Here is a 22651-nt window from a genome sequence, read left to right as displayed (position 1 = left end):
CTCATTAATTTTCTTTATTCCTAAGTGCTAGAACTAAAGTTTCCCCTCCCTTTTCCACTAACGGAGCTGTTATTGCTGCTGAAGCAATCACTGCTTACTGAAAATATTACCGCAGCACTGCCGTCTTTGAGCATCACTAATACAAGTTATATGTTGCTACTAGCCTCACTTGATATTTTGTTACCGCTACCACTTATAAAACTGTTATTAGCCTACTTAATCATAATATTGCTTTTTCCAACCGTCTTCATATCGGAGAGAAGTGATTGTAGCATTATTTATCCTGTCAGTGTTATATTAGACGTTTTATTGCACCTGATTGATGTCTCGCTTTCTATCTCTCTCACAGCCATCGGGGTCCAGATGACTCTGGAGGTGATTGAATCCAAATTTTGGGGCATTGCAGCACAGGTAGGTCCACAGAGTGTCTGTTAGAGCAAGATCTCTCCATAAAACTTTTTATAGTCTTTGTAAAAGTGCTGAAAGATGAAGTTACTGAGATTTACTAAAAAAAAAATAGAATGTTAGAATAGAGAACAAGACAGTTTTGGACGCACTCTTAAATAAAACTGACTTGTAGCTACATCGCTGACTGTTATTAACTTTATTCTTTCACAGCTCTATTATTCAGTGAAAAACTGTGCTATGAGTTCTTATATAAGTGTGTAGTGTTTGAAAATTAAGCCCTGTAATTACTGTAGTATTGGTTCTTTTTTTTTTCCTTATTAGATTTATTATTTCTCTTTGTTTTTTTTCCCCCAGTAAAAGACTGAAGATGCTTTTAGAAAAAACAGCACATACTTCAGCTTGTAAATAATAACTCCATTCCTCTTCTCCAAACAATATCCCCTACTTTATTTCCTTTGGGTTGAACACTGTGAATATCTTTGCATGCACATTTTTCCATTTCTGGTGCAATCCAAAAGAAGATTTATATTTTGTCAGATTTCAATTTCAATTTTAGCTGAGCGCTGTCGTGAAAGCTTTGTTTTACAATGAGATGAAAAGAGCGCAGCAATTTCTGAGTATTTTTTACCTATCAGGACTTTGCATCCTAAGCTGCTTTTCCAGTTTGAGAAATGCAGTGAGTGAATATAAACCTGATCAATATTCTGCATGAAACGTGGTTGGTAATGAATACACTGTCTGTTCCAGGAGTTTAACCTGTGATTATAGGTTCATTTTCTGCTCCATTAGTTGGTAATTACAGCATTCAAACTTTGTTTCATCCAAAGCTTAATGTAATGTGTTCTGTATCACTGTTACCAATATTAAAGGAGCGCTAACCCTGCCTTAAACATAGGAGTGGAAGAATAAATGCCATCATTAGAGTTGTTTTCATTGCATATCTTGTGCGCTAAAGAGAGATTTTTAGAATCAGCACTGGATTGAGTGACGCAGGGACATCCAAGTGTGTTATTTCCTGGGCTAAATCTGGTCAGCTATTCATTGCTTTTATAAAGCATCCCTTTATGTCCAAATTTGTTTGAAAAGTGAAAGGTCATCTTTTTCAGGCTGTTACAAAGACTTGAATTCATTCATCCACTTTCTTAACCGCTTATCCAACTTAAGGTCGCTGAGGGGCTGGAGCCCGAATGACACTGGGCAAAGCTCCAGTTGGGTGCCAGTCTGGGAGTCATGGGGCTGACATAGACACCAACACAACCAACATTTAACAGTCACCTGCAAACTACACTATTATCCAATACTGAAAATGCATCTTATTTTGTACCTCACATACTGTACCTGTGGTTGTTGCCACCTGGAGCATTTATTTATTTCATTTGCCAGAGGGAGACATTATCAGAACAGCTGATTGATATAGGTCGATTGTTTCAAACTGTCAGCGCTTTGCCAGAACTGTGTCCTATAGATTTTCACTGAGTCCTGTCCACAAACGCTTAGCACCTACGATTGTTAGCAAACAAACAGAGCTCTGCTAACATCAGAGATAACCTTTCTTTGTAGTTTCTGCTTGTTTTCTGCATCTTACAGTTCAGATGTTCCACATAGGTTTATCTGACAGACTTGTTTATAATAAAACAGCCCTTCTCTGGATAGATCCCGAGCCCCACCTGAGCTGATTTTTCTAGAGACTATGCGCCCCCAACTTCCAAAACAAACACTTTCCCCAGCAATTTCTAGAAGAATAGTTCACTCTTACATCTTATGTTCACTCTGATTCTCCTTCAGCAGTATGCTGCTGCCATGCTGTTTCCAGGGACAACCAAGTGTATAGAACTTAAGCTTGTACTGTGTTATTTTGGTTAGTCAATTGCTTGTTTCCTCGTCACATTATGTTGAGCATTACTGATATGAATGTTATGGCCTAGCAGGGCCTCCTCCTGAAGTTGCCTGTGTGGGTGTTGTCCTACCATCTCTCCTGCCTTAGGTGCCACCTTTTTCTTTTGTACAGCTGACTCACATCAGCAATTAAAGGTATTTAAGGGCAGAGAAAGGGGAGTTCTGGTGCCAGAGTGCCATGTGAGTGGTTGCAGCTAGTGAGCTACTTGAGTTTTGGTTTGTTGCTTCAAATGGTGATAGCGGCTTGTCCGTCTCTTTTAGTTGAGTTATAAATAGAAACCGTAATAAAACTCTTTAATTTAACCATTTTGCCTCTCTGTCTCCTTTTTCTGACCCGGACACTTTTGGTTACTTTCCCTAATCCAGAGGTTCCCAAAGTGTGGGGCGCAGAGCCATTGCAGGGGGGGGTATGACAAACAAAAAAAAAAACAAAAAAAAAACGCTTGATCACTGCTAGCATAGTGGACAGGTTTTTGACGGGTTCCCACACAAACACAAAGCAGGAGATGAAGCATCGCCAAATATGTTTCCAAACCAACTTCCTTCCAAGCCAAAGACTAGAAAATATGGTGAAGCATATCTTGCCTTTGGCTTCACCTGCACAAGTGCCAAGGTAGGTCTCGCCTGCAAAATTGGTTTTTTTCCTGCGTCGGGAGCATGTGCTGGGCTCTCCAAATCACGGACAAACAGTATCCCACAGTTGTTTATGTTTTTGAACCCATTTTGCACAACTCCTCAAGATGGGTGGTGACCATGGTGGCCATTTACAACTTTTGTTTTTTCAATAGGAAAAGGGCCATGTGACACATCAAACTTATTGGTAATGTCACAAGAAAAACAATGGTGTGCTTGGTTTCAACGTAACTTTATTCTTCCATGAGTTATTTACAAGTTTCTCTTTGTTCACAGCCATTGACATGTCAAAGAGGTTAACACGTGAGGAGCGGATCAAAATTGTGTTGATATCTGGTGAACGCAGTAACCGGGTCATTGCAGCAGATTTCAATGCAAGACACCCTACGAGACCACCCATCTCCCATGCTACAGTTAGCAAACTGCTTGCTAAGTTTCGTGAAACTGGTTCAATGTTGGATTTGCCTCTGCCTATTGAAAAAACAAAAGTTGTATCCAAGATGGCCGACTTCTAAATGGCCACCATGGTCACCAACCATCTTGAGGAGTTTGCCCCCTCACATATACTAATGTGCCACAAACAGGACTTTAATATCACCAACCATTCCCATTTTATTACGGTGTATCCATATAAATGGCCCACCCTGTAGTTCTGCTGCATGGTTAGTATCCTTTTGAGTTCTTCCACACCTTCAGAAAAATATTTTATTTGGGGAAAACTTTTTTTTTTTTAATTTGGCCTAACACTTCCTGCAGCAGGTGTTTGATATCTTGGCCCTTGGCCTCGTCGTGTCCCACGGCTATAAATGACAGCAGTTAAAAAAGCATTAAGGCATCTGGCTAGCCATTAAGTGATGGATAGCTTCCATCGCCGAATACAGCAGGACCCAGGTTTTTGAGTGTGTATGTGTGCACGTGTTTCTGTGTCTGTGGTGTCGTGATGGTGGGATTTTGAAGAAAAGATTGAAGAAAATATTATTCTATATCTGTATATGTGCTTATTAATGGTAATGTGTGTGTGCTGGGCAGACACCATATGCATGGCCATCTGTGTGCAAGTGCGTTGTTATGTCCATATCCATCAGCTATGAACTCATTAGCATTATGTGCAGCAGAGTTGTTATCCACTAGATTTATGATGCATTTACACAAAATCATTCCTGTTTACTGTGTGAATACTTGATACTGTCATTCCTAAATCTGTATTTTTTCTTTTTTCCTCCTTACTTTTCCACACTTCATTTCTTATCAGCAGTGCCCCTTTTCTTACATCCATTCCTTTCTTATCTCCCATGCTGTCTCCTTTCCTCTAACCTCTCTTTTCCCCCATAAGTAGTTTACATAATCATCTTGTCTTGCTGCCATGTACTAGATCTTTATTTTAGAGAGTTTGTGTCTGTGCGTCTGTGTGTGTGTGTGTACTTACACTATAGGCTTGTTTTTTCTGTGTATGTTTATGCATGTCCATCCATGCAAACGTGCATGAAATCTTCTCTATAGTCTATTTTAAGTACTCTCCCTGAGGGGTGGAGATACTGTACCTGCTGTAAATCCTAAATGAAAGACTTAGTCTCAGCAGGAAAGATAATCAGTCACATGGCAGCTATAACCTATTTATCTATCTAAAAATACTGCTACCAATGGGTTGTCATATTTACCCTCTGTGTTGGGGCACAGACAGTCAGTGTTAAGAGAAACTATATTGCTTTCCCTCTCATTTGTACACTTCTTCACCATTAGCTTACTCCAAGAGACATACAGTATATGAAGTAAAGGCAACTAATAATTGGATTGCCTTAATTACTGATTAAAATTTGCCTTAGCTTTGTGTTTTTGAGAAATGATTAAGGCAAGAAACTGTGCACAATTATCATGTCAGTAGAAACCACATGAGTGAGGGTCACCCTTTTGTGGCTTACAGTGGGAGCTTGTCTATCTTAAAACCTGATGTATTAGTAAATGAGTTTCATAGTTAGGGAAAAATAAAGCAAGAGCTAAGATCCTTTTGAAGTCTGTCAGGATCATAATAGGAAGCTCCTTTTACAAAACTCTACTGTGCTCATAACATCCATGGAATTTAAAAGTCATGTGTGTGTTAGATACAGTGAAAAATGCAAATACAGGAAACAGAAAGTGTAAAAATGAAGGATTAAATATGACTAGTAATATATGTCTCATTGCTTTGCTCTGCTGACAGATTATAATATCTACAATGATTAAATCTGAAAAACAGACTTTCATAAAAATACATGATATTAAAAAATACAATGCAAACCCTATAATATAAGGCTCCATGTGTCTCTCACAGCCGACTGCTGCTATATTTTGTCTGACAGCAATTCATGATTAGTGAGGGGTTCTGAGGCGACAGTAATGGGAATCAAAAGATGATAGATTTTGTGCTATTCACACCTTGGCATCCTATTTATCTCATAGAGAACACCCCTGTGTTTCTCTTCTTCTGTTTTTAACTATGTACTTACATTCTATTTCTGTGTTTGTGATCACACTACTCAATAACCGTGAAATTATATGCAGGGGTGCAAATAAGTGGTCCGCAGGTGCGCATTCGCTGTCAAAATAAAAGACGTGCACCAGATAAGAAGTTGCAACGTGCGTTTGGGTACATACGATTTTCTTGAGGAGGACAGACATTTGTTTAGAACTCTTAAAGATGTCGAAGAAGCAAGCTCCTTTAAGCAATTACTTATATTCTGGTGCAGAATATGCCGTGAAAATCCTACTCTAGCAGACAAAAACTGTGCCTTTTATATGTACGCAAACGCGCGTTGCAACTTCTTATCTGGTGCACGTCTTTTATTTTGACAGCGAATAAGCACCTGTGGACCACTTATGTGGACCCCGATTATAAAAAATGAAATTAATGTAATAAAACAGGACAACATTTTACTGAGAAAAAAAACGAGAATATATTTTAAATGAATCTGAAAAAACATCATCGTTTAAGATATGGACATTAAAAAAGGACGTTTTTAAAAGGAGATCTGAAAGAGGATACAGAGTTAGCATTCCTCAGATCTTCAGGTTCCACAGCTGAGGGGGCGGGAAGTAAAGTCCCGGTCACTCTTGGTGACCCACCACAAATTAGGAACCATTACTGTAGTCCTGCCAGAATATCTCAATCAGCAGGTGTGCACAGGAGTTATCACATAAGAGACGTGGACAGGAGCTACAGCATTTAAGGCTTTAAAAACAAATAGTAAAATCTCAAAAGCAATTCTAAAACTCACTGGTAGCCAGTGAAGGGCAGTTGGGGTAATGTGGTCACTTCTCTTAGTACCTTAAAAGTCTGGTAGCAGCATTTTAAATCAACTGCAGTCTTCTGATGCTTTGAATGCTGAGATCTGAGTAAAGTGAACTGCAGCAGTCTAGTCTGATAGCGATAAAAGCATGGATGACCTTTTCTGCAGCCTGCAGAAGAAAGAAATTATCTTGTCTTGGCTTGCTGTCTCATTCCAGAAATACACCACTTTTCATAATCTTAGTAAAACACACACACACACACACACGTTTTTGAGCATTATTAGATAAGATACCCAGACTAGACCAGAGACTAATGATGCTGCTTTTGCTGTGGCGACTGTGGGCAGTTCTACTAATTACCTCTGATTTGGAGTCAGCTACAGAACATTTATGGAAATCCACTTTTTTTTCTTTCTTATTTGGCGTAGGACAGGAAACAGGAAGCACTAGTGATAAACATAGATGCTCTCAGGGAACTCTCAGGTTGGGTGCCCTTTTCCATTTAGAAATGTGTTGATTTATCAAGGCACACATTCAACAAAGTGCTGGAAACATTCCTAAGAGATTTTAGTCGGCATTGATATTATAACATCACATAATTACTGCAGGTTTGTCACATGAACATCTATAATAAGAGTCTTTTCCCACTACATCCCAAAGCTGCTCTACTGGACTGAGGTTCAGTCACTGTGGAGGCCACCTGAGTACAGTGAAACCATTGCCATGTTCAAGAAAACAGTTTGAAATGATTTGACATTTGGGACATCTTAATAGCTGCTTTCAGCCATTAGAACATGGGCACATTGTAGTCATAAAGACAAGGCAAAAGATGATGGTACAAAGGGGTGTATATACCCCTAGTGTACGACCATTCCAACACTACCCAGCTGAACCATTGATACATGTCAGGATGGACCCATTGTTTCATGTTGTTTTCATCAAAATCCGACCCTACCATCTGAATGTCGCAGCAGAAATTGAGATGAAGCAATGTTCTTGTTCTTAGGTAAAAGGAGTGGCACCCAGTGTGGTTTTCTGCTGCTGTGGCCTAGTTGGTTTAGGGTTGAATGTGTTGTGCATTCAGAGATACTCTTCTACATACTTTTTTTTTTTTTTAATAGCAGCGGTTATTGGAGGTACTATTGCCTTCCTATCGACTTAAAGCATTGTGACCATTCACCTCTGACCTCTAACATCAGCAAGTCCTTTTCATCCAGAGAGATGCCACTCCCTGAACAGTTTCACTTTTTGTGCCACTCTCTTTAAGCCCTTGTCATAAACCAGCTGTGTGCAGGCAGGAATAGGACCCAAACGCAAACTCACAGAGACGAAAACGTAGACTCAAAGGAACACAGCTTTATTGCTGGATGCAAACCAATACAAAACTAAACTGGGAAAATTCTAATAAAAATACACTTGGAGAAACACGGAGAGGTACACGCAGCTATGAGGGAGCACACGACACAGAACTGAGGGAGACACTAACATAAATACACAGAAGGATAACGAGAAATGAGAACACACGGGGAACACAGCTGACACGAATAACCATAGCAAGACAGGGAAGGCAAGACTGAACGGCATGAATATGGAAACACGAGACCTGCACAATAAGACAGGAAACAGAGGAACATGATGCAGGAGTGGAGGAGAGGCAGACGAGAGGGAGCGAGGGAACACGAGGGAGAGAGAGACATGACTGGCTGGGGGAATATGATGGAATAAAACAAGGAGGGGAAAGAAGGCACAAGAACTCATACAAACACAGACGCACAGAGGGCAACGACACAAGGGGAAATTATTAAATAATCAAGGAACTAAACAGGGACCATAAGAAACTCAAAACAGGATAACCAGGCACTCTGGAAATAAACTTAAGACTAGTAAAGAGAACGTATACATCGATCATAATAGAAAATGACAAAAAACACAGGAAAACTGGAAACACTGGGTCAAATGACCCAGGACCATGACAGCCCTAGAGTTGGTTGTGTGGGGAAATCAGAGTACATCAGAATTTTCTGAACTACTCAGACCAGCCTGTTTGGCACCATCCACCATGCCACATGCAAAGTCATTTAAATTGCTTTTCTTCACTATTCTGATGCTCATTTTAAACTTCAGCAGCTCTTTTTCACCATATATAAATGCCTAAATGAATTGAGTTCCTGACATTGATTGACTGACAACTGTGAAGATGAGATATGATACGTGAACTGTAAATAATTAGAAAAATAAAAAGAGAAGATCAACGCATTATTAACAATTATTGATTGTTTTTTTTGTTTTGTTTTGTTTTAGCAGAGTTGTAGATGCTGATAAAATAAGAGTCTCAAGAGCATGTTAGAAATTTCACTCACAGATGAATGTAATATAATAAGCATATTTAATGCTTCCCTACAGATTAAGCTTTTCCACCTTGGATGCCTTCTGAAAGCGCATATCTGTCATGCTCACAAATCATGTTAAACTAATGGGCGGTTTTCCACTTAATTTGCCAAGCAAATTAAAGCTGCAAAGAAGATAACTCTTATTGATTTGACTGTCTTTTTCTTCTACTGTCACCACATTTGTATGGTGGTTTTGATCAGTTTTGCTTCATATCTACATTGATTAGCGTGATTCCTGGGACTCATTAGCAAGGTTGTATATTTTCATGATCTGCTTCAGTTAGCAGAAAGAGACAGTTCCTTTTCTCGTAAGTGCTGCTCCTCATCAAGCTGTGCCATTTACCCGTAGTGTGTGGGGGAGAAGCATTGTCACTTCTGTCAGTCCACCAAATTGTAGTTTATTTCAGGAGGCGACGATGGGAAACAGAGAAAAAGACTGACACTTTGCTGTAATGGGATTGAAAAGGATGATAGATGGTCTCATTCACATTTCGACATGCTCTGTTTAGCCTGACCATGAATCCAAAGACACATTGTCCATAGACGCCGAGCCACATATACTGCAGACAACATAAGATCATCGGGAAAACTGTTGGTGTTCATCATCAGTCCACAGACGAAAGAACAGAAGGAAAGTTTCAGACTTTGCTTATGGTTAAAAACTTTTGTATTATGACAAATAGTCTGATTGCAGTGATACAGATCCCTTTTAATGTTTTCTTATAGCACAAACTGATGGGTTTCTTTTATGAGAAAGCATCTAATTGTACACTATTTTCCAAAATTGCTGAAGTTTTACGAGCCTGCTCGAAAACTCATTAAAAAGGAATTTGAAATGTGTGTTCAAGAAAATAATCTGTAGTCTTTTTTTTGTTAGCAAGCTCACAGCAGCAGAAGTAGTCAATCAGCCCACTTGCTATATAATGTAATGCTTGTGATTTCTTTCCACTCTCTTTGTTGCCATCGTTGTGTCTTCCCAGCCAAATGACACAGATGTAAGTATGAATAATTTCTCGCACACTTTTTTTTCCTACTGAACCAAATTTAACGTCCTCAGCACCTGCTAAGCTCTGTGAAATCAGCTTCGCACCTCAGTTAAAACAGATTACACATTCACATCCACACAGTCGGAGACATGCTAACATTACACATGCACAAACTTGCTAACAAGCCACTCAGATCCCATCACAGGTAGACAGCCCATATCTCACAGAAATTAACAATTTCACACCAACACAGACACATTTTTTTTCACATACACATGCACTTGTCGACACTGTCGCACTCTCAAGCCTAACACCCCCACAGCCAAACACAGACAGAGCATGTGTCACTCACACAAACATGCCCTAATCTAAGCTCAGATGTCGATTTGATTAAAGAAAAAAAATCTCTCTAACGTTGGATTATGGTGAAATAATCACACATTTTCCTGTCTTGATTTCTTTACTGCCAGTGCTCAAATGTGGAGGGGATTTGTCCTCTTCGCTGTGACAGCTTAGTGAGTATATCTTGCTTTTGAATGACACTGCCATAAAGTGTATTATCATTATTATTATTATTATAAATATATAAGATTTATTATCTTTTGCTACTATGCAAAACTACAAAGGTGAACACTTCATGAATACGTGGTATAAATTATTTAGGTGTCTGTGTTATCTGTGTTCGTGATGTTCGACACAGATGTTTCCTTACATAAGTAATTGGTTCCTCTGTCTCTTACCAGGATATCGAGTGCTATGTGATTGACAATAATGGCTTTGTCCTCATTTCTGAACAGCGCAATGATGTGAGTTCTCACACATGCACTCACAGAATACGGCTGGAGTGCTCCTTAGTCTTTGACTTGATTGTTTGAGGGCCCTTCTGCTCTTCAATATTTATTACCTTAAAAGAAAAAAAAAGGTGAAAACGGTTAATGTGTTTTTTAACTGTCTTCTCATCCTGTTAACCACTATTAACCAGCCCAACAGAGAAAAATATTTAATTTTTTTAACCAAATAGCAGTGACATCCTGGGGCAGTGTACCTCTTTTTTACTTTTACATATTTACATTTTCAAATATCAACCTTTTCCCACAGTGACTATCAATAATAACTGTAATCAGTGAACTGAGTCAGAGGTAGTGCTGTACTGTAATGTAGTACACCAATTCAGAGGTGCAAGGAACATTTCTCAGCAGACAATTATGCACAATTTCAAAACACATAGAAACACAACATTGTGATCTTTGATGCCTTTTTTCATCTAACGAGCATTTAAAACCAATTATTCTATAGAAGAAGTGAATGTAGTCCACCACTGCATCCACAAATGCACTAGGTGCAGGGATTCCCAAGATAGGCAAGTGGCTCCAGCAGATCTCAGGAACAACATCCAAGATCTCTGTCCAAAAGCGTAGGAACAGCTAAGATGCTGCGCAGGACTCTCAAATTCCCAGGCCTCTGTAGTCTAACAACTCTTGGAAATCATGATCAATATATCTTTTGGACTAAGTAAAAGAGGGACGATCTCAGTTGTTATCAGCACACAATTTAAAAGCTAGCCTCTATGTTGATATTAGGACTATTGTTACACAAGACATGGTTAACTTGCACATCTGTGAAAGCACCATTAACACTAAATGATATATCTAGTCTTAAGCACTTATTATGGGTATAATGGCCTGTCTGAAGTCCAGATTTTATGTCCATTGAAAACATAGTTATGTTAGAAAAATGCTATGATCAAATTCAGGTTCACTGCATAGCTTTCAATAGGATAATAGTTTAGCAGCTGGTCTTTTTCAGTCAATTAGAGATTGCCAGTCTTTGCATTTTGCATTGTACACAGCAGCCTAAGGTTTTCGTAACTGGGAGTTTATTGTGACTAAATGCTCGACCACGCAGTTCGCACAGAGGTGAAAGTGGACAGGAGATCGCAGAAGTGAACTTATATTTCCTCTATCAGATTATTGGGACTTGAGTTTTTTATGTTCTGCCACACTGATTTTTTTTAGACTTCTTTCTTCTCTCTTTCTTGTTAGGCGGGAAGGTTCTTTGGCGAGATTGATGGCTCAGTGATGACCACATTGATCAGGATGGGCATGTTCAAAAGGTAATGGCTGGTTGTCATTCCTCGCCTGATTGACTGGTTGAACGGCCATCCTGAGAGAACCTGCGGTTTTCTGACTCTGTGTGAAGTGCCACTTCATGGGTCCTGTGTCTCCGAACGAATATCTGGCTCGTAATTGCAATTGTGTCAGCCCCATGCTGTTTTGCTATCAGGTTTTAATTGTAGTTGTGTAATTATGTTAATCAGGGTGGCAGTTTGCAAATGTTTTCCTTTTGTTTTTTGGTTCTTAGATACCTAAACACTGCATTAGTATGCAAGCAGTGTAATGGTACAGTCTCTCTCCTATGCTCTCTGCATGCGCCCGTCTGGCTCGGTGTTTGTGATTAAGCTGTCCGTGCCTTTCCTTTTTGCTCCCCTTTGAGTTTGAGGGCTTGGGATGTTTTTTTTCTTCATGCTTAGTTTTTGCCCATCTTTTATGTTTGAAATCTCCTGAGTGATGTGCTATTTTTAAACAGCTAAAAGATTTCGTCATGCTTCATTTGACACAGGATATTACATAACTAGTTTTGAGCATGGATGATCTTTAGTAGCAATGTGAGCATATTTACACTCTGTGATTTTCTGTATTTATGTGTTCTTGTGTTTGATGACTGCGTACAAAAAAAACAACAAAAAAAATTAGTTGTCTGAAAAGTAATTCTAGCGTTGGGATCATTGTAAGTTACAATAGCTTTCAGGGATTCTGTAAAGGTTAAGCTCAGCCAAACATGTGTGGTAGTCTGGAGGGGGGTCAGGGAATCAATGTGGGTCGATACTGCCAGAGGAGCAACACTGTGTGCTTGTTTGTGTGCTCATGTTTCCTTAGGGTATCCTTGTTCGACTACCAGGCCATGTGTAAGATGAACTCGCACTCTGTCAGCAGCGCACGTCCACTTCTCAGTGTATGTACAGTGAAGTCTCTCCCTATACAGAAATATTCCCAAAATCAGTTCTCCGTTAAATAGAATTTGTCCATCTATCTCTTCAGCCGTTCTACGGTTTGGCTTCAGCCCTCAAGTGGTTCCTCTCCAACTTCCTACTGTAAGTGTTGCTAGGGGCAACCTGGATTGGCTATGCAGTTTTTGCTACATTGTCCGATATCCTATACTATGTAGTATTTACTCTACAAAGGTACACTATTTTGTGCACTTATGTTACTTATTAACATCACCAGTTTTGCCAAATTTAAAATGTTGCTAGCAAAGTTAAACCATAAATTAAAAAAAAAAAACTTACCTGAAAAGCTATTCAAAGATTCTTTATTGTCAAATAACTAAATTCTGTGCAGTAGTTTGCAGCTTAAACCCGGACAGTATTTAAAACACAGATGGATGCACAATAAATAAATATATAAAATAGAGAAACAATTAAATTCCAAATTAAAAATAATTAACATAAGCTCTCAGCTGCCTGGATCGCTGTCCAGAAATCAGAGATAGTGTTAACCGATTATCCTCCATCAACAGATGGAAAAAATCAGATTGTTTTTATCTAATGTTTTTACACACAACATTATAAAAAAGCAATACACAACTGTAGTTATTAAATCTAATTGAAGTAACATTTTAGCAATTTTCTGTTAAGAAAGTCAGCCTCAGTATTTTTTCTATGTTTACTTGGTAGGGATAAAGTCACTTGATAAATCTAACAGCCTCAATAAAAGAGCAGGCTGTTTATCCAGTTAGGAGGGGAAAAACAACCACCAAAGCTACCAATTTCTGCTGAATAACTTGAGGACCCATTTTATTATTCCCATGACACAACTTTGGGTCCTGGCCCAGTTTTGGAAGGCTGCATGCAATATGCTTCCAGTGTGCTTTAGTCTATAATGATAGCCACCTAACTGACTTCCACTCTCCTCTTTTCTCTCTCTTTTGTAAGATTTCTCCTGGAGTTCAATATCTGTGGCTTCTGGCACACGGAGCATTTTGCTGACGGTGAGCTCACATTCGGAATAAATGTGGCTAATTAAGGCTAACCACTCTTTCTTTGTATCTCGTGTGTGTCATCTCTATTTTGTAAATTAACACAACCCTCAGAGCAGCTCTGGATGACTGTAATGCTGGGTTTATAAACCAATTCTTTAAAAAATATCATTCATCATCACTAAACCTGTCAATCAAATGGTCCTTATTATCATCATCCTTTGATACAGCCAAGCATTCTTTTAGGTGTGCTGTATTATTTTATATTATACTTCAGACCAAGAAAAGTATTTACTGTGTCTGTTACATAAGTGGGTTTCAGTGGGAGCAGACACATCTGGTAAGTCCCTCAAAACAAGAGTCAGGCATAAATTTGTACTGAAGTTAATGCAATTCTAAAGAAGTCAAACAAAAACATGGCTCAGAACAAGATAAGACATTTTGACAAGCCATTATGGCTCTCTCTGCTTTTAGTCCTATCATACGCAGCAAGCTAAGGTTTATTTGGCTTACGCAAGAAGCAGCAATAAAAGGCTGATGCGTGAAGAATTGAGACGTTAGACCTTCGATTTCCTGTCACAGACTCTCAGCCTGTCAGTCACCAGCAAAATGTCATGCATATACTTTAACACACAAGCTCTGTTATAATTCTCATCTCGAAACATGACCCCTGTCTATCTCTCTATTAGCCTCAGTTCATAAGAAAAAAGGGGACATCCTGCAGCCGTGTGACACCGAGTACCCCAGCTTTGTTTATGAGCCGTCAGTCAAAGAGACCAACAGCATTATTAAGTGCGGACGATGCCAGAAGTAAGCGCACGCTCACGCACACTTATGCACGCAGAAATAGCAGTGTAGTCCTCTCTAAGCCCTACACCAGTCATATTAAATTGTTCCTCCAGAATCCATTTTCTACAGCTTTGCTCTGCTTTGCATACTGAGAGCAGTTTGTATTAATACGAGAGTGGCAGAAAGAGGGAAGTAAGTAGAAAGGAACTGATTTAGATCATGGTGTGTGGGGTTATGGAAAGACTGAGAAGCGGAGAAGGGAGAGTGACTCGTTGGAAAGCAGTGAAAGTATTAGGAGAGGTGAATGAAAAAAGTACAGGGACTGGGGAGGGGTGAGTGACAGAAACAAAGATGGAAAAGCACTAGGAGGTGGGTCGGGGGGTGGGGGGTAGAGTAAAAAGAGGAAAGCATCACTGGGTTGTCACCATAGGCTGGGTGTGATCACCCTCATGAGGCTAATGGTGGTATAACACAGCACAGCTACACGTGGGCCACACTCTCCATGATAGTTTTTGAGTAATGCTGTTAATATAATGTCATTATAATCACGTGTGAATAATGATCATAATTATGTTATTTTATCCATCCTGCACTGCCTGGCTTGTGTCATTATGTTACATAGAAGGTTGTCTTTCTGTGTTTTTGTCTATTTCACACTTTTCCTTTTTGTTTATGTCAGGATGTTTGTAGTGCAGCAGATACCAGAGAGCAACCTGTTGATGCTGGTGGTGCAAGCAGACTGTGACTGCTCCAAACAGTACCCACCCATCACCCTGGAGCCAGAGGAAGTCAGATATATCCTGTGATGTTTATATTCATGGATCACGTGAATCATGTTCACATAAAGTTTGCTTGTTTTAACCTAACTGCAGCATCACCCTGCCTATACACTGAGTCAATCTGGGCACACTTTGTAGACCTACAGTACGTACAGTACAGACTCTTTATTCTAACATGTGTATTAATTAAGCATGCTGGCCTAAATTGTTGTGTTTCTTTAACTGACTCAACCAGCCGCACTGTTAAGTTAGATTCCGGGTGTGAGCCTGCCATGTCATATCTTTAAAATGTTTATACTGCATGTCTTTAGTGGTAATATTTGAATGAGCGTGCAGGAAAACCATACTATGCTTCTGTTGCTGCTCCTTGACCCCGCTGTACATAACTCGTCAGTTAAGTGTGACAGGATGAAGTCTCAAAAGGTTCGCAGACGCCCCGAGTCTTGCCACTCTTATCACGCACAGGTCAGCATTTTACCACACCATGACACATCAAAAAACACGTATATTCATACAACCCTGTTAAAGCGTAAATATTACAATAATAAGTACTATAAAAACTGAGCTCAAAGCTGAGCGGTTTTTCCTTCTTAAGTTGATGCCTGCAAAAAAACCTAGACAAACAAAACAAAGTAGGGACAACCACTGTAAATGTTTTGAACTGAGGAGATCAGTTGCTGCACTTTTGAAAGAGAAATTAATTCCCATTTTTGGTTGATGTAGGGTTTCAGCTGGAGCCTCTTTTGTTATCTTTTTCTGTTACAGTGCACCAAATGCTTCTATTTGGTGACAGATTCTCACTGTGGGCAAACTACAGGTTTTTTTTTTGTAAATGCAGCTACAAAGTGTGTTATCTGATGAAGGTTTTCAGAAGTGTTCCCACTTCCATGCAGCAATTTTGACTACACAATCTATGTTTTCGATGCAGAGCCTGAAGAGCATTCAGTGTTGGTTTTCTGCTTTGTCTAGTTTTTCAGAATCTATTTAAAGATATGTTACTGTATATGAAAAAAACACAAGTTCTCTGCAAGTTTACATTATGAAACATTGCTCTTAAGTTAATCACCCAGACTGTTCAATCCTCCCTGTCTTTACTGATGAAAAAGTCTCTAGGATGCTCTTTTTACACCTATCCATGTTACTAATTGACCTCATTAGTTGTGAGATCTTATAAAACTTTTCTAGTATTTTTGTTGTCTGGCTTGACCTTTTTGAAACACGTTACTGGCTTCAAATTCTAAATGAGCATATATTATGTTAAAAAAAATTGAATAAATAAAACATAATTTGAGCCATCACTCATTTCTTTACATTTTTTTCCAAGGAGGAAGACTGTTGTAATTTTTTAAGTGGTCATAAGCAAAGGCCTTCCCAGTTTCCTGACTCAAGACTTTTGCACATTACTTTATTTCATTCAATATTCAATATTTTGTCTTTGTACTACTTTTAATTTACCTTTTCAGAGCATCTTTGTGTTTTTGAAAATTGGGTTGTACATGTGTTTAAACATGCATGCATAAAACCAGCATTCTTCTCTCGTCTTACTGGTTCCGTGGCCCTAAAATGATTTTCTGTTTGAATACATCACATTTTCGTCAATGCTTGGTAGCAAATTGAAGACTCGCCAGGTGAAATCATTTTCTGCTTTGTCTCTGCAGGAGAACGCCGATGACTGTGGAGGAGCCTCTTTTATATCTCCGTCAACCTCTGTTTCCTTCATGTGTCTCCTTTTTGCTGCTGTTGTTTCCTGATGACGGATAACTTTGCTCTTTTATGCTTCATCATATAAAGGAGAAGACGACAAAAACTGAAATCCTTGAGTGGATTTTTTTTTAAACTACTGAACAGATTCTGCACATTTTGCTCACAAAGGCGACAGACGCAATCTCTCTTTAAGGACCTTGGATGTTATGAGCATTTGCTGTTTAACTTCAGAGAATTACATTTGAACTAAAAGCTGCAAAAAAGAGAACTTGCTGTACTGTTGTTGCCATGGATACTTTTTTCATTTGTTATTTTCTTATGCTCCACATTGTATCTCTGAACGAAAAGGGACTGAAGGGTGACGGCTAGCTGTGATGGGTGTTAATGAATAAGAAGTAACGATTCACACGGTACAACATGAAAAAGTGAAAAGAGAAAAACATGCATTGTTCAATTCCCATATCCCAATGAGCTGTGTATTTATCCACACACATGCATATTATATATGCGTTGGATACATCCAGTAAACACATCTAATGCATTATCTGCAGACTTTTATAAATGCAGAATAGCCAGTGTGAAGAGGGCTGCAGTAGGGGGATACAGGGAGACACTGTTGTGTTGCTAATGAGTCACGATAATAATGGACAAGCAGGCACAATTGGACTCATTGTGTAAAATTAATATGCAATAAAGTAAAATAGAATGGAGTTGTCAGCGTCTATGGGAACTATGTTTTCACTTTTTATTTCCATCCTATAAATGTATGTTTCTGTGACTATTATTTTTACATATCTGTCTGCCTTTTTTTGTCTTTTGTCTCTCTGTACATACCGTAACTAATTATGTATGTCTGGCTAATGGGCTGTAAATGCTGAAATGATAAATGAGCTGAAGATCGTCACACTCTAAAAATGAAATATCTAACTTTTCACATTAAAACAATGCATACATGCATTTGCAATGTATTTGGCACCAAGGAGTTACATTTTTGAAAAAATATACAAATGTTTTTTGCGATTAAGAAATATTTATAGTTTTTTTTGTAACATGGTTTATGAACGCTCTTCTTAAGCCTTTTTTTTCTTCATTTAAAATGTAACTTTTATAGCAATGCTCGCTATTATAGCTCAGTCACTAAAAATAAAATGTCACAGTAATAAAAATGTAATCTCAGTGTCAATTAACACTATGAAACTAACTGCATATGATATTTTTGTATATATTTGCCTGTATGTTTTATATTTTGCACTTTTTGCTGAGCACTTAAATGCATTTTTGGCTCTGAGTGTCTGTGTAGCCTTTTCTACACCCATTTTTAATTGCCTCTCAAAGCACACATATAAGTTAATCTTATTAAGTTTCTGAAAGTTAATTATTTAGCTGTCCTGATTTTGTTTGTACTCTCCACGGGTTGACATTGCCACATCTATGGCCCTGATTTGTACTGTCTAAATAAAATTATAAATTTGGGTTTTGTTGTTTATCTGCTTAAAACAAAAACTTGAGTAATTTATTTTGGCCACATAAAGGTAAATGGATGACAGTTATCAAAATTATGACTTTATTGGTAATTGGATTCAATCCTTCAGTTCTGTCTACTGACAACCTGAGAAATCTTTTTTTGTAATATATATAAAAGAAATTACTCTAACTGAAATTTCAGGGATAGTCAAAGCTTTGTACTCATTCGTACTTTAAAGTTCTTTGGTTTGAACGCATACAATCCTGTCAATTCATCACAGGTCTAGCACAGATAGACAGAAAACAAAGAAAATCTACACTCACACCCAACTTAAAACCCCCAGTTAAGCATGCACGTCTGAGTACTGTGGGGGGGATCCCAGAGCATCCAGAATGGCAAATGTAAAACATAAAACATTATATAGAAAGGCCCCAGTGGACCAGGAGGCACAAAAGAGGAAGCTCCTTGCTTTCAAGTGACACTGCTAATCACTGCATCTTCATACTAATAAAATATATTTAATTTGATGTGTAAAAGAACCAGTTTCAAATACCACCAGTAGACACATGGCAGTTTTAGGGAAGATTAATTCATCCTCCTGACCACCAATGCAATATTAGCATTATTTTTATTTATTTTTTTCTCTCTAGTGAATTGTCAATTAAAAGTTCTAAAATTGCTGCATTCAAGCCTCTTGCTTCGCAGCTCGTTTGATATTATTTAAATACCTAAACAAGTAAACTGCAAACAAATATGGTCATGCAATGTTCCGAGTTTCACTCTGAAATCTATACCAGTCAGGGGTTCTGATACGACAGCCTGGCAGTTTTGGTGATCAGATCCCAACAAACTAAATATGGGACAAAGACTGTGTTTGTCTAGTGCAAAGTGGAAAACATTAACAATGCTGGGGGAATACCCCACATATATTATATTCCAAGCTCTCTTGCTGAATAAATACTGTAGCGATTAAAAGAAAAGCAAGAGTTTGTCCTAGTGCTCACACACAACAATCTTTATAATCTCCTGTATTGTCAGTAAGGATGTGATGGTAGATTGGCATAATTATAACACACATATTCTGTGTCTCTTCACATTATATTTTCTCCTGTGTGAAACTAAAACAAAAAGACAGAAGTGTATTTCTCTGTGTGTCATTTTCTTTGTGGTAGTTTACATCATCATTCAAACTCTGCAAAGCCCTGGAGGTTTTGATGTCTTTTAACTTTCCCTGATGTCCAAAGCATTGTAACAAAAAGCAGTTTATTGTAATAGAAAGTCTTCCCTTCATATAAATTGGGTAAAAGCCAGACTTGGGAATATCCTCAAAAGCAAGTAAATTGTGGGACGTCGTCTCAAGGCTAAAAAAAAAAAGGGGGGCCATATAATTAAAATTGATGTCACACATGCTATAAATCATAAGTAAAGCAAGAGGATGTATAAACATGTAAACTGTTTGATAAGTTTTGCTTTTTTAACACGGTGGGCTTTTGTTTCACAGTCAGTGGTGACTGCAACAGATTTTCCCGTGGTCTACACGGGTGATGTTGTAATGAATGAAATTAACCAGCGGGGGCGCTCGTTGCCTGTCTTCTTTTCATTGTTTGTGGCGTACCGTCGTTGTAGTCTGCACCGCAGGCGGTGAGAGCTGGTAGTCAGAGGAAAATGGCGGACGGTGTGGATCATATCGACATCTACGCCGACGTCGAGGAGGAGTTCAGCCAGGTAATAAATACATATTTTCCTACCTCGCTTATAGTTTTTTTTTTTAAAATATCTGTATAATCTGCTATATTTATTATAACCTACAAAGTGGCGAGCTTTTGTGGCTAAAGAGGCTCTCTGACATACAAGGCCTTTTCAACATGCTGCAAGCCTGCAGCCTCTGCTATCGGCGTGCTTTGCAGACTTTTGTTTGTTCGTGGGGTTGTCGACATTTAACACGACTTTTCATGTATTTAGTAATTAATATGCACGCTGCAGTTGTTTCGTGATGTGCGTTGTTATTTATTCAAGTAAATGCTAAAAGCAGCCGTCTTCACGGCGTAGCTTGGGTTCAGGCCTTGGCATGGTCGTTAGTGGCGGGCTAGCAAGACAAACAAACGCACTTTCGTTAGCGAGCTGACATTGACTAATTCACAGCTATCACGCTGTCGTGTCTAGTAAGTCTTTACTTTTTTCAGTCGATAAAGAGAAGTTTTAAGCTAAACCGAACGCCTTTAGGCTCTAAGGTTGTGTAAACATTTTCCAACCGACAATGGTCAGGCCAATAGCTGACGATAGCCTCAGCCTATCGTCGATAAACTCGTGCAGTCGCCCAACCTTAGTAGGCTCTGAATAGTGTAATAAACACGGCATGTTGTTAGCATGGAGTAGGTCAATGTTGGGGCTATTCAGAAGATATTTTTCTCCACACGCCCCTTTTCTGTGACGGTGGTTATAATTTCAGCTTAGCCAAGGACTCGCATGTGAAGATAGTGTTGTGTCTCGAACTGCTAAACAGCTTTCAAAACATACTTGATTTTGACCCATAATGCAAACACTCAGTTTGCATTCATGCTTGGGGAAAGTCACGACGCATAAATTTGTCCAGGTGATCAAATTTGAACTTAAGTAAGCCAGTGTATTAGAATAAAATGATTTAACGGATATATTTAAGTCACGACTTTGGCAGATTGGTTAAGTAAACCCCCAATCTTTTAATTGTCCCAATTGAAGCAATTGGTTTTGCACAGGGTGCATAAATAAACCACTTCAAATTAATTTGATACGGATATAAGTTCTACGAAGCTTGCGACTATCTGCTGATCACAAGTTTATGCTGTTATTATTATTATTATTATCATACTACAATATCTGGATATGCTGTGAATCTTAACCCTAAATTGACTTTTCCTGGTCAGCATAAAGCAGTTGCATGATGCTAGTGTTATTGAACTTGAATTGATTCAATAGTGAATTACATCTTTTTAATGAGTGCTGGTATGTTTTTCTGACAACTGCCTATTGCAAAAACAATTAAATCAAACTCAATTCAGTGGGAATTTTGCACACCTGTTACAAGGAAACCTTTTTGTACAATGTGATGGTGAAAACCAATGTAGGTTTGCTATTCTGGTGTTGGTGAGGAAACCGATTCAGAATCAGATCAGACATAGAAGCTGATAAATTATATCCTTGGTGTTAATAACATCAAATCATTATCAAGCTCTAGATATTAAGTGCTTCACTGATCTTTTCTTGCATTCTTAATACAGGAAGCTGACTACCCAGTTCATGAGCAGATCGACCTGTATGATGACGTAATATCCCCATCAGCCAATAATGGTGATGCTCCAGAAGACCGGGATTACTTGGATTCACTGCCAGCCCCAGGTGGCACAGAGGGAGGGAAAAGCGCTCCGCCCAACGTGGTGTACACCTACACTGGAAAAAGAATCGCCCTGTACATAGGAAACCTCACATGGGTGAGTGTCAGATTGTCTAAAAATTGGACTTACAAATTTAATTGTGATCCATACATGATGCCATTTTGCTTGGGGTTGTTTTTGCAGTGGACAACTGATGAGGACTTGACAGAAGCTATCCGGGTGATAGGCATCACAGATGTGCTGGAGATAAAGTTCTTTGAAAACCGAGCCAATGGCCAGTCAAAAGGGTGAGGTCTTTAGTATTTTATTTCTATGATGCAGTTGGACTACGTCAAAGAGTATGTTAAGTATTTCGTGTTAGGAGTACAGGGTGGGATCACACTGAGTCAGTTTTATGATTGTATTACCACAAGGCTGTTGTTTCTAAAGACATAAATATGTTCTTGAGTGCCAGTGACCTTGTTTAGATATTACTATCAGCTCAGAATTTCACAGTGCATTGATGTTTATGCGATCAATTGTCTGACTGTATGCCCTCTGCGTGTTTTCCAGGTTTGCTCTGGTGTGTGTTGGTTCAGAGGCATCCTCCAGAAAGTTAATGGAGCTGCTGTCAAAGAGGGAGCTCCATGGTCAGAATCCCATTGTCACACCATGCAACAAGCAGTCCCTCAGCCAGTTTGAAATGCAATCACGCAAAAGTAAGTAGGGCAAGTGTGCACATGGTTTATTTATCCGAAGAGATCAGTGCTGGTTAAACGAAGTTGTGTAAAAAATTTGCACATGTTGGAATGTGAGTTATTCTAAATATAAATATATTTGACTACACAGTACATCACATACAGTGGGGCAAAAAAGTATTTAGTCAGCCACCGATTGTGCAAGTTCCCCCACCTAAAATGATGACAGAGGTCAGTAATTTGCACCAGAGGTA

At 38.8% G+C, this 22651-nt stretch overlaps 2 protein-coding genes across 6 annotated transcripts in view; both read left to right on the top strand.

Annotated features, from left to right (window-relative positions):
- cacna2d4a (calcium channel, voltage-dependent, alpha 2/delta subunit 4a) overlaps nucleotides 1-17662 on the top strand; it is a 106715-nt gene extending 89053 nt beyond the window's left edge. For 2 of the 3 annotated variants that reach the window (XM_005733420.1, XM_013910935.1), the window contains exons 28-39: nucleotides 350-411; nucleotides 9572-9586; nucleotides 10048-10092; nucleotides 10321-10383; nucleotides 11620-11690; nucleotides 12514-12589; nucleotides 12676-12728; nucleotides 13569-13624; nucleotides 14302-14422; nucleotides 15081-15196; nucleotides 15563-15645; nucleotides 16839-17662. In XM_005733420.1, the coding sequence (XP_005733477.1) occupies nucleotides 350-411; nucleotides 9572-9586; nucleotides 10048-10092; nucleotides 10321-10383; nucleotides 11620-11690; nucleotides 12514-12589; nucleotides 12676-12728; nucleotides 13569-13624; nucleotides 14302-14422; nucleotides 15081-15196; nucleotides 15563-15645; nucleotides 16839-16931 (854 nt within the window). In that variant the 3' untranslated portion in view covers nucleotides 16932-17662. The remainder of the gene's footprint in view (nucleotides 1-349; nucleotides 412-9571; nucleotides 9587-10047; nucleotides 10093-10320; nucleotides 10384-11619; nucleotides 11691-12513; nucleotides 12590-12675; nucleotides 12729-13568; nucleotides 13625-14301; nucleotides 14423-15080; nucleotides 15197-15562; nucleotides 15646-16838) is intronic. The other variant, XM_013910936.1, reaches the window with a different exon arrangement.
- A 2288-nt stretch (nucleotides 17663-19950) lies between these two features.
- cpsf6 (cleavage and polyadenylation specific factor 6) overlaps nucleotides 19951-22651 on the top strand; it is an 18082-nt gene continuing 15381 nt past the window's right edge. For all 3 annotated transcript variants that reach the window (XM_013910924.1, XM_005733417.2, XM_005733416.2), the window contains exons 1-4: nucleotides 19951-20074; nucleotides 21607-21816; nucleotides 21904-22007; nucleotides 22273-22418. In XM_013910924.1, coding sequence (XP_013766378.1) covers nucleotides 20015-20074; nucleotides 21607-21816; nucleotides 21904-22007; nucleotides 22273-22418 — 520 coding nt within the window. In that variant the 5' untranslated portion in view covers nucleotides 19951-20014. The remainder of the gene's footprint in view (nucleotides 20075-21606; nucleotides 21817-21903; nucleotides 22008-22272; nucleotides 22419-22651) is intronic.

Source organism: Pundamilia nyererei, unplaced genomic scaffold, assembly GCF_000239375.1.
Source record: "Pundamilia nyererei isolate P.nyererei 1_Seehausen unplaced genomic scaffold, PunNye1.0 scaffold00052, whole genome shotgun sequence".
NCBI classification, from domain to species: Eukaryota; Metazoa; Chordata; class Actinopteri; order Cichliformes; family Cichlidae; genus Pundamilia; species Pundamilia nyererei.
Note: the sequence above shows the minus strand (reverse complement) of the source record. Positions and strands in the feature narration are given on the sequence as shown.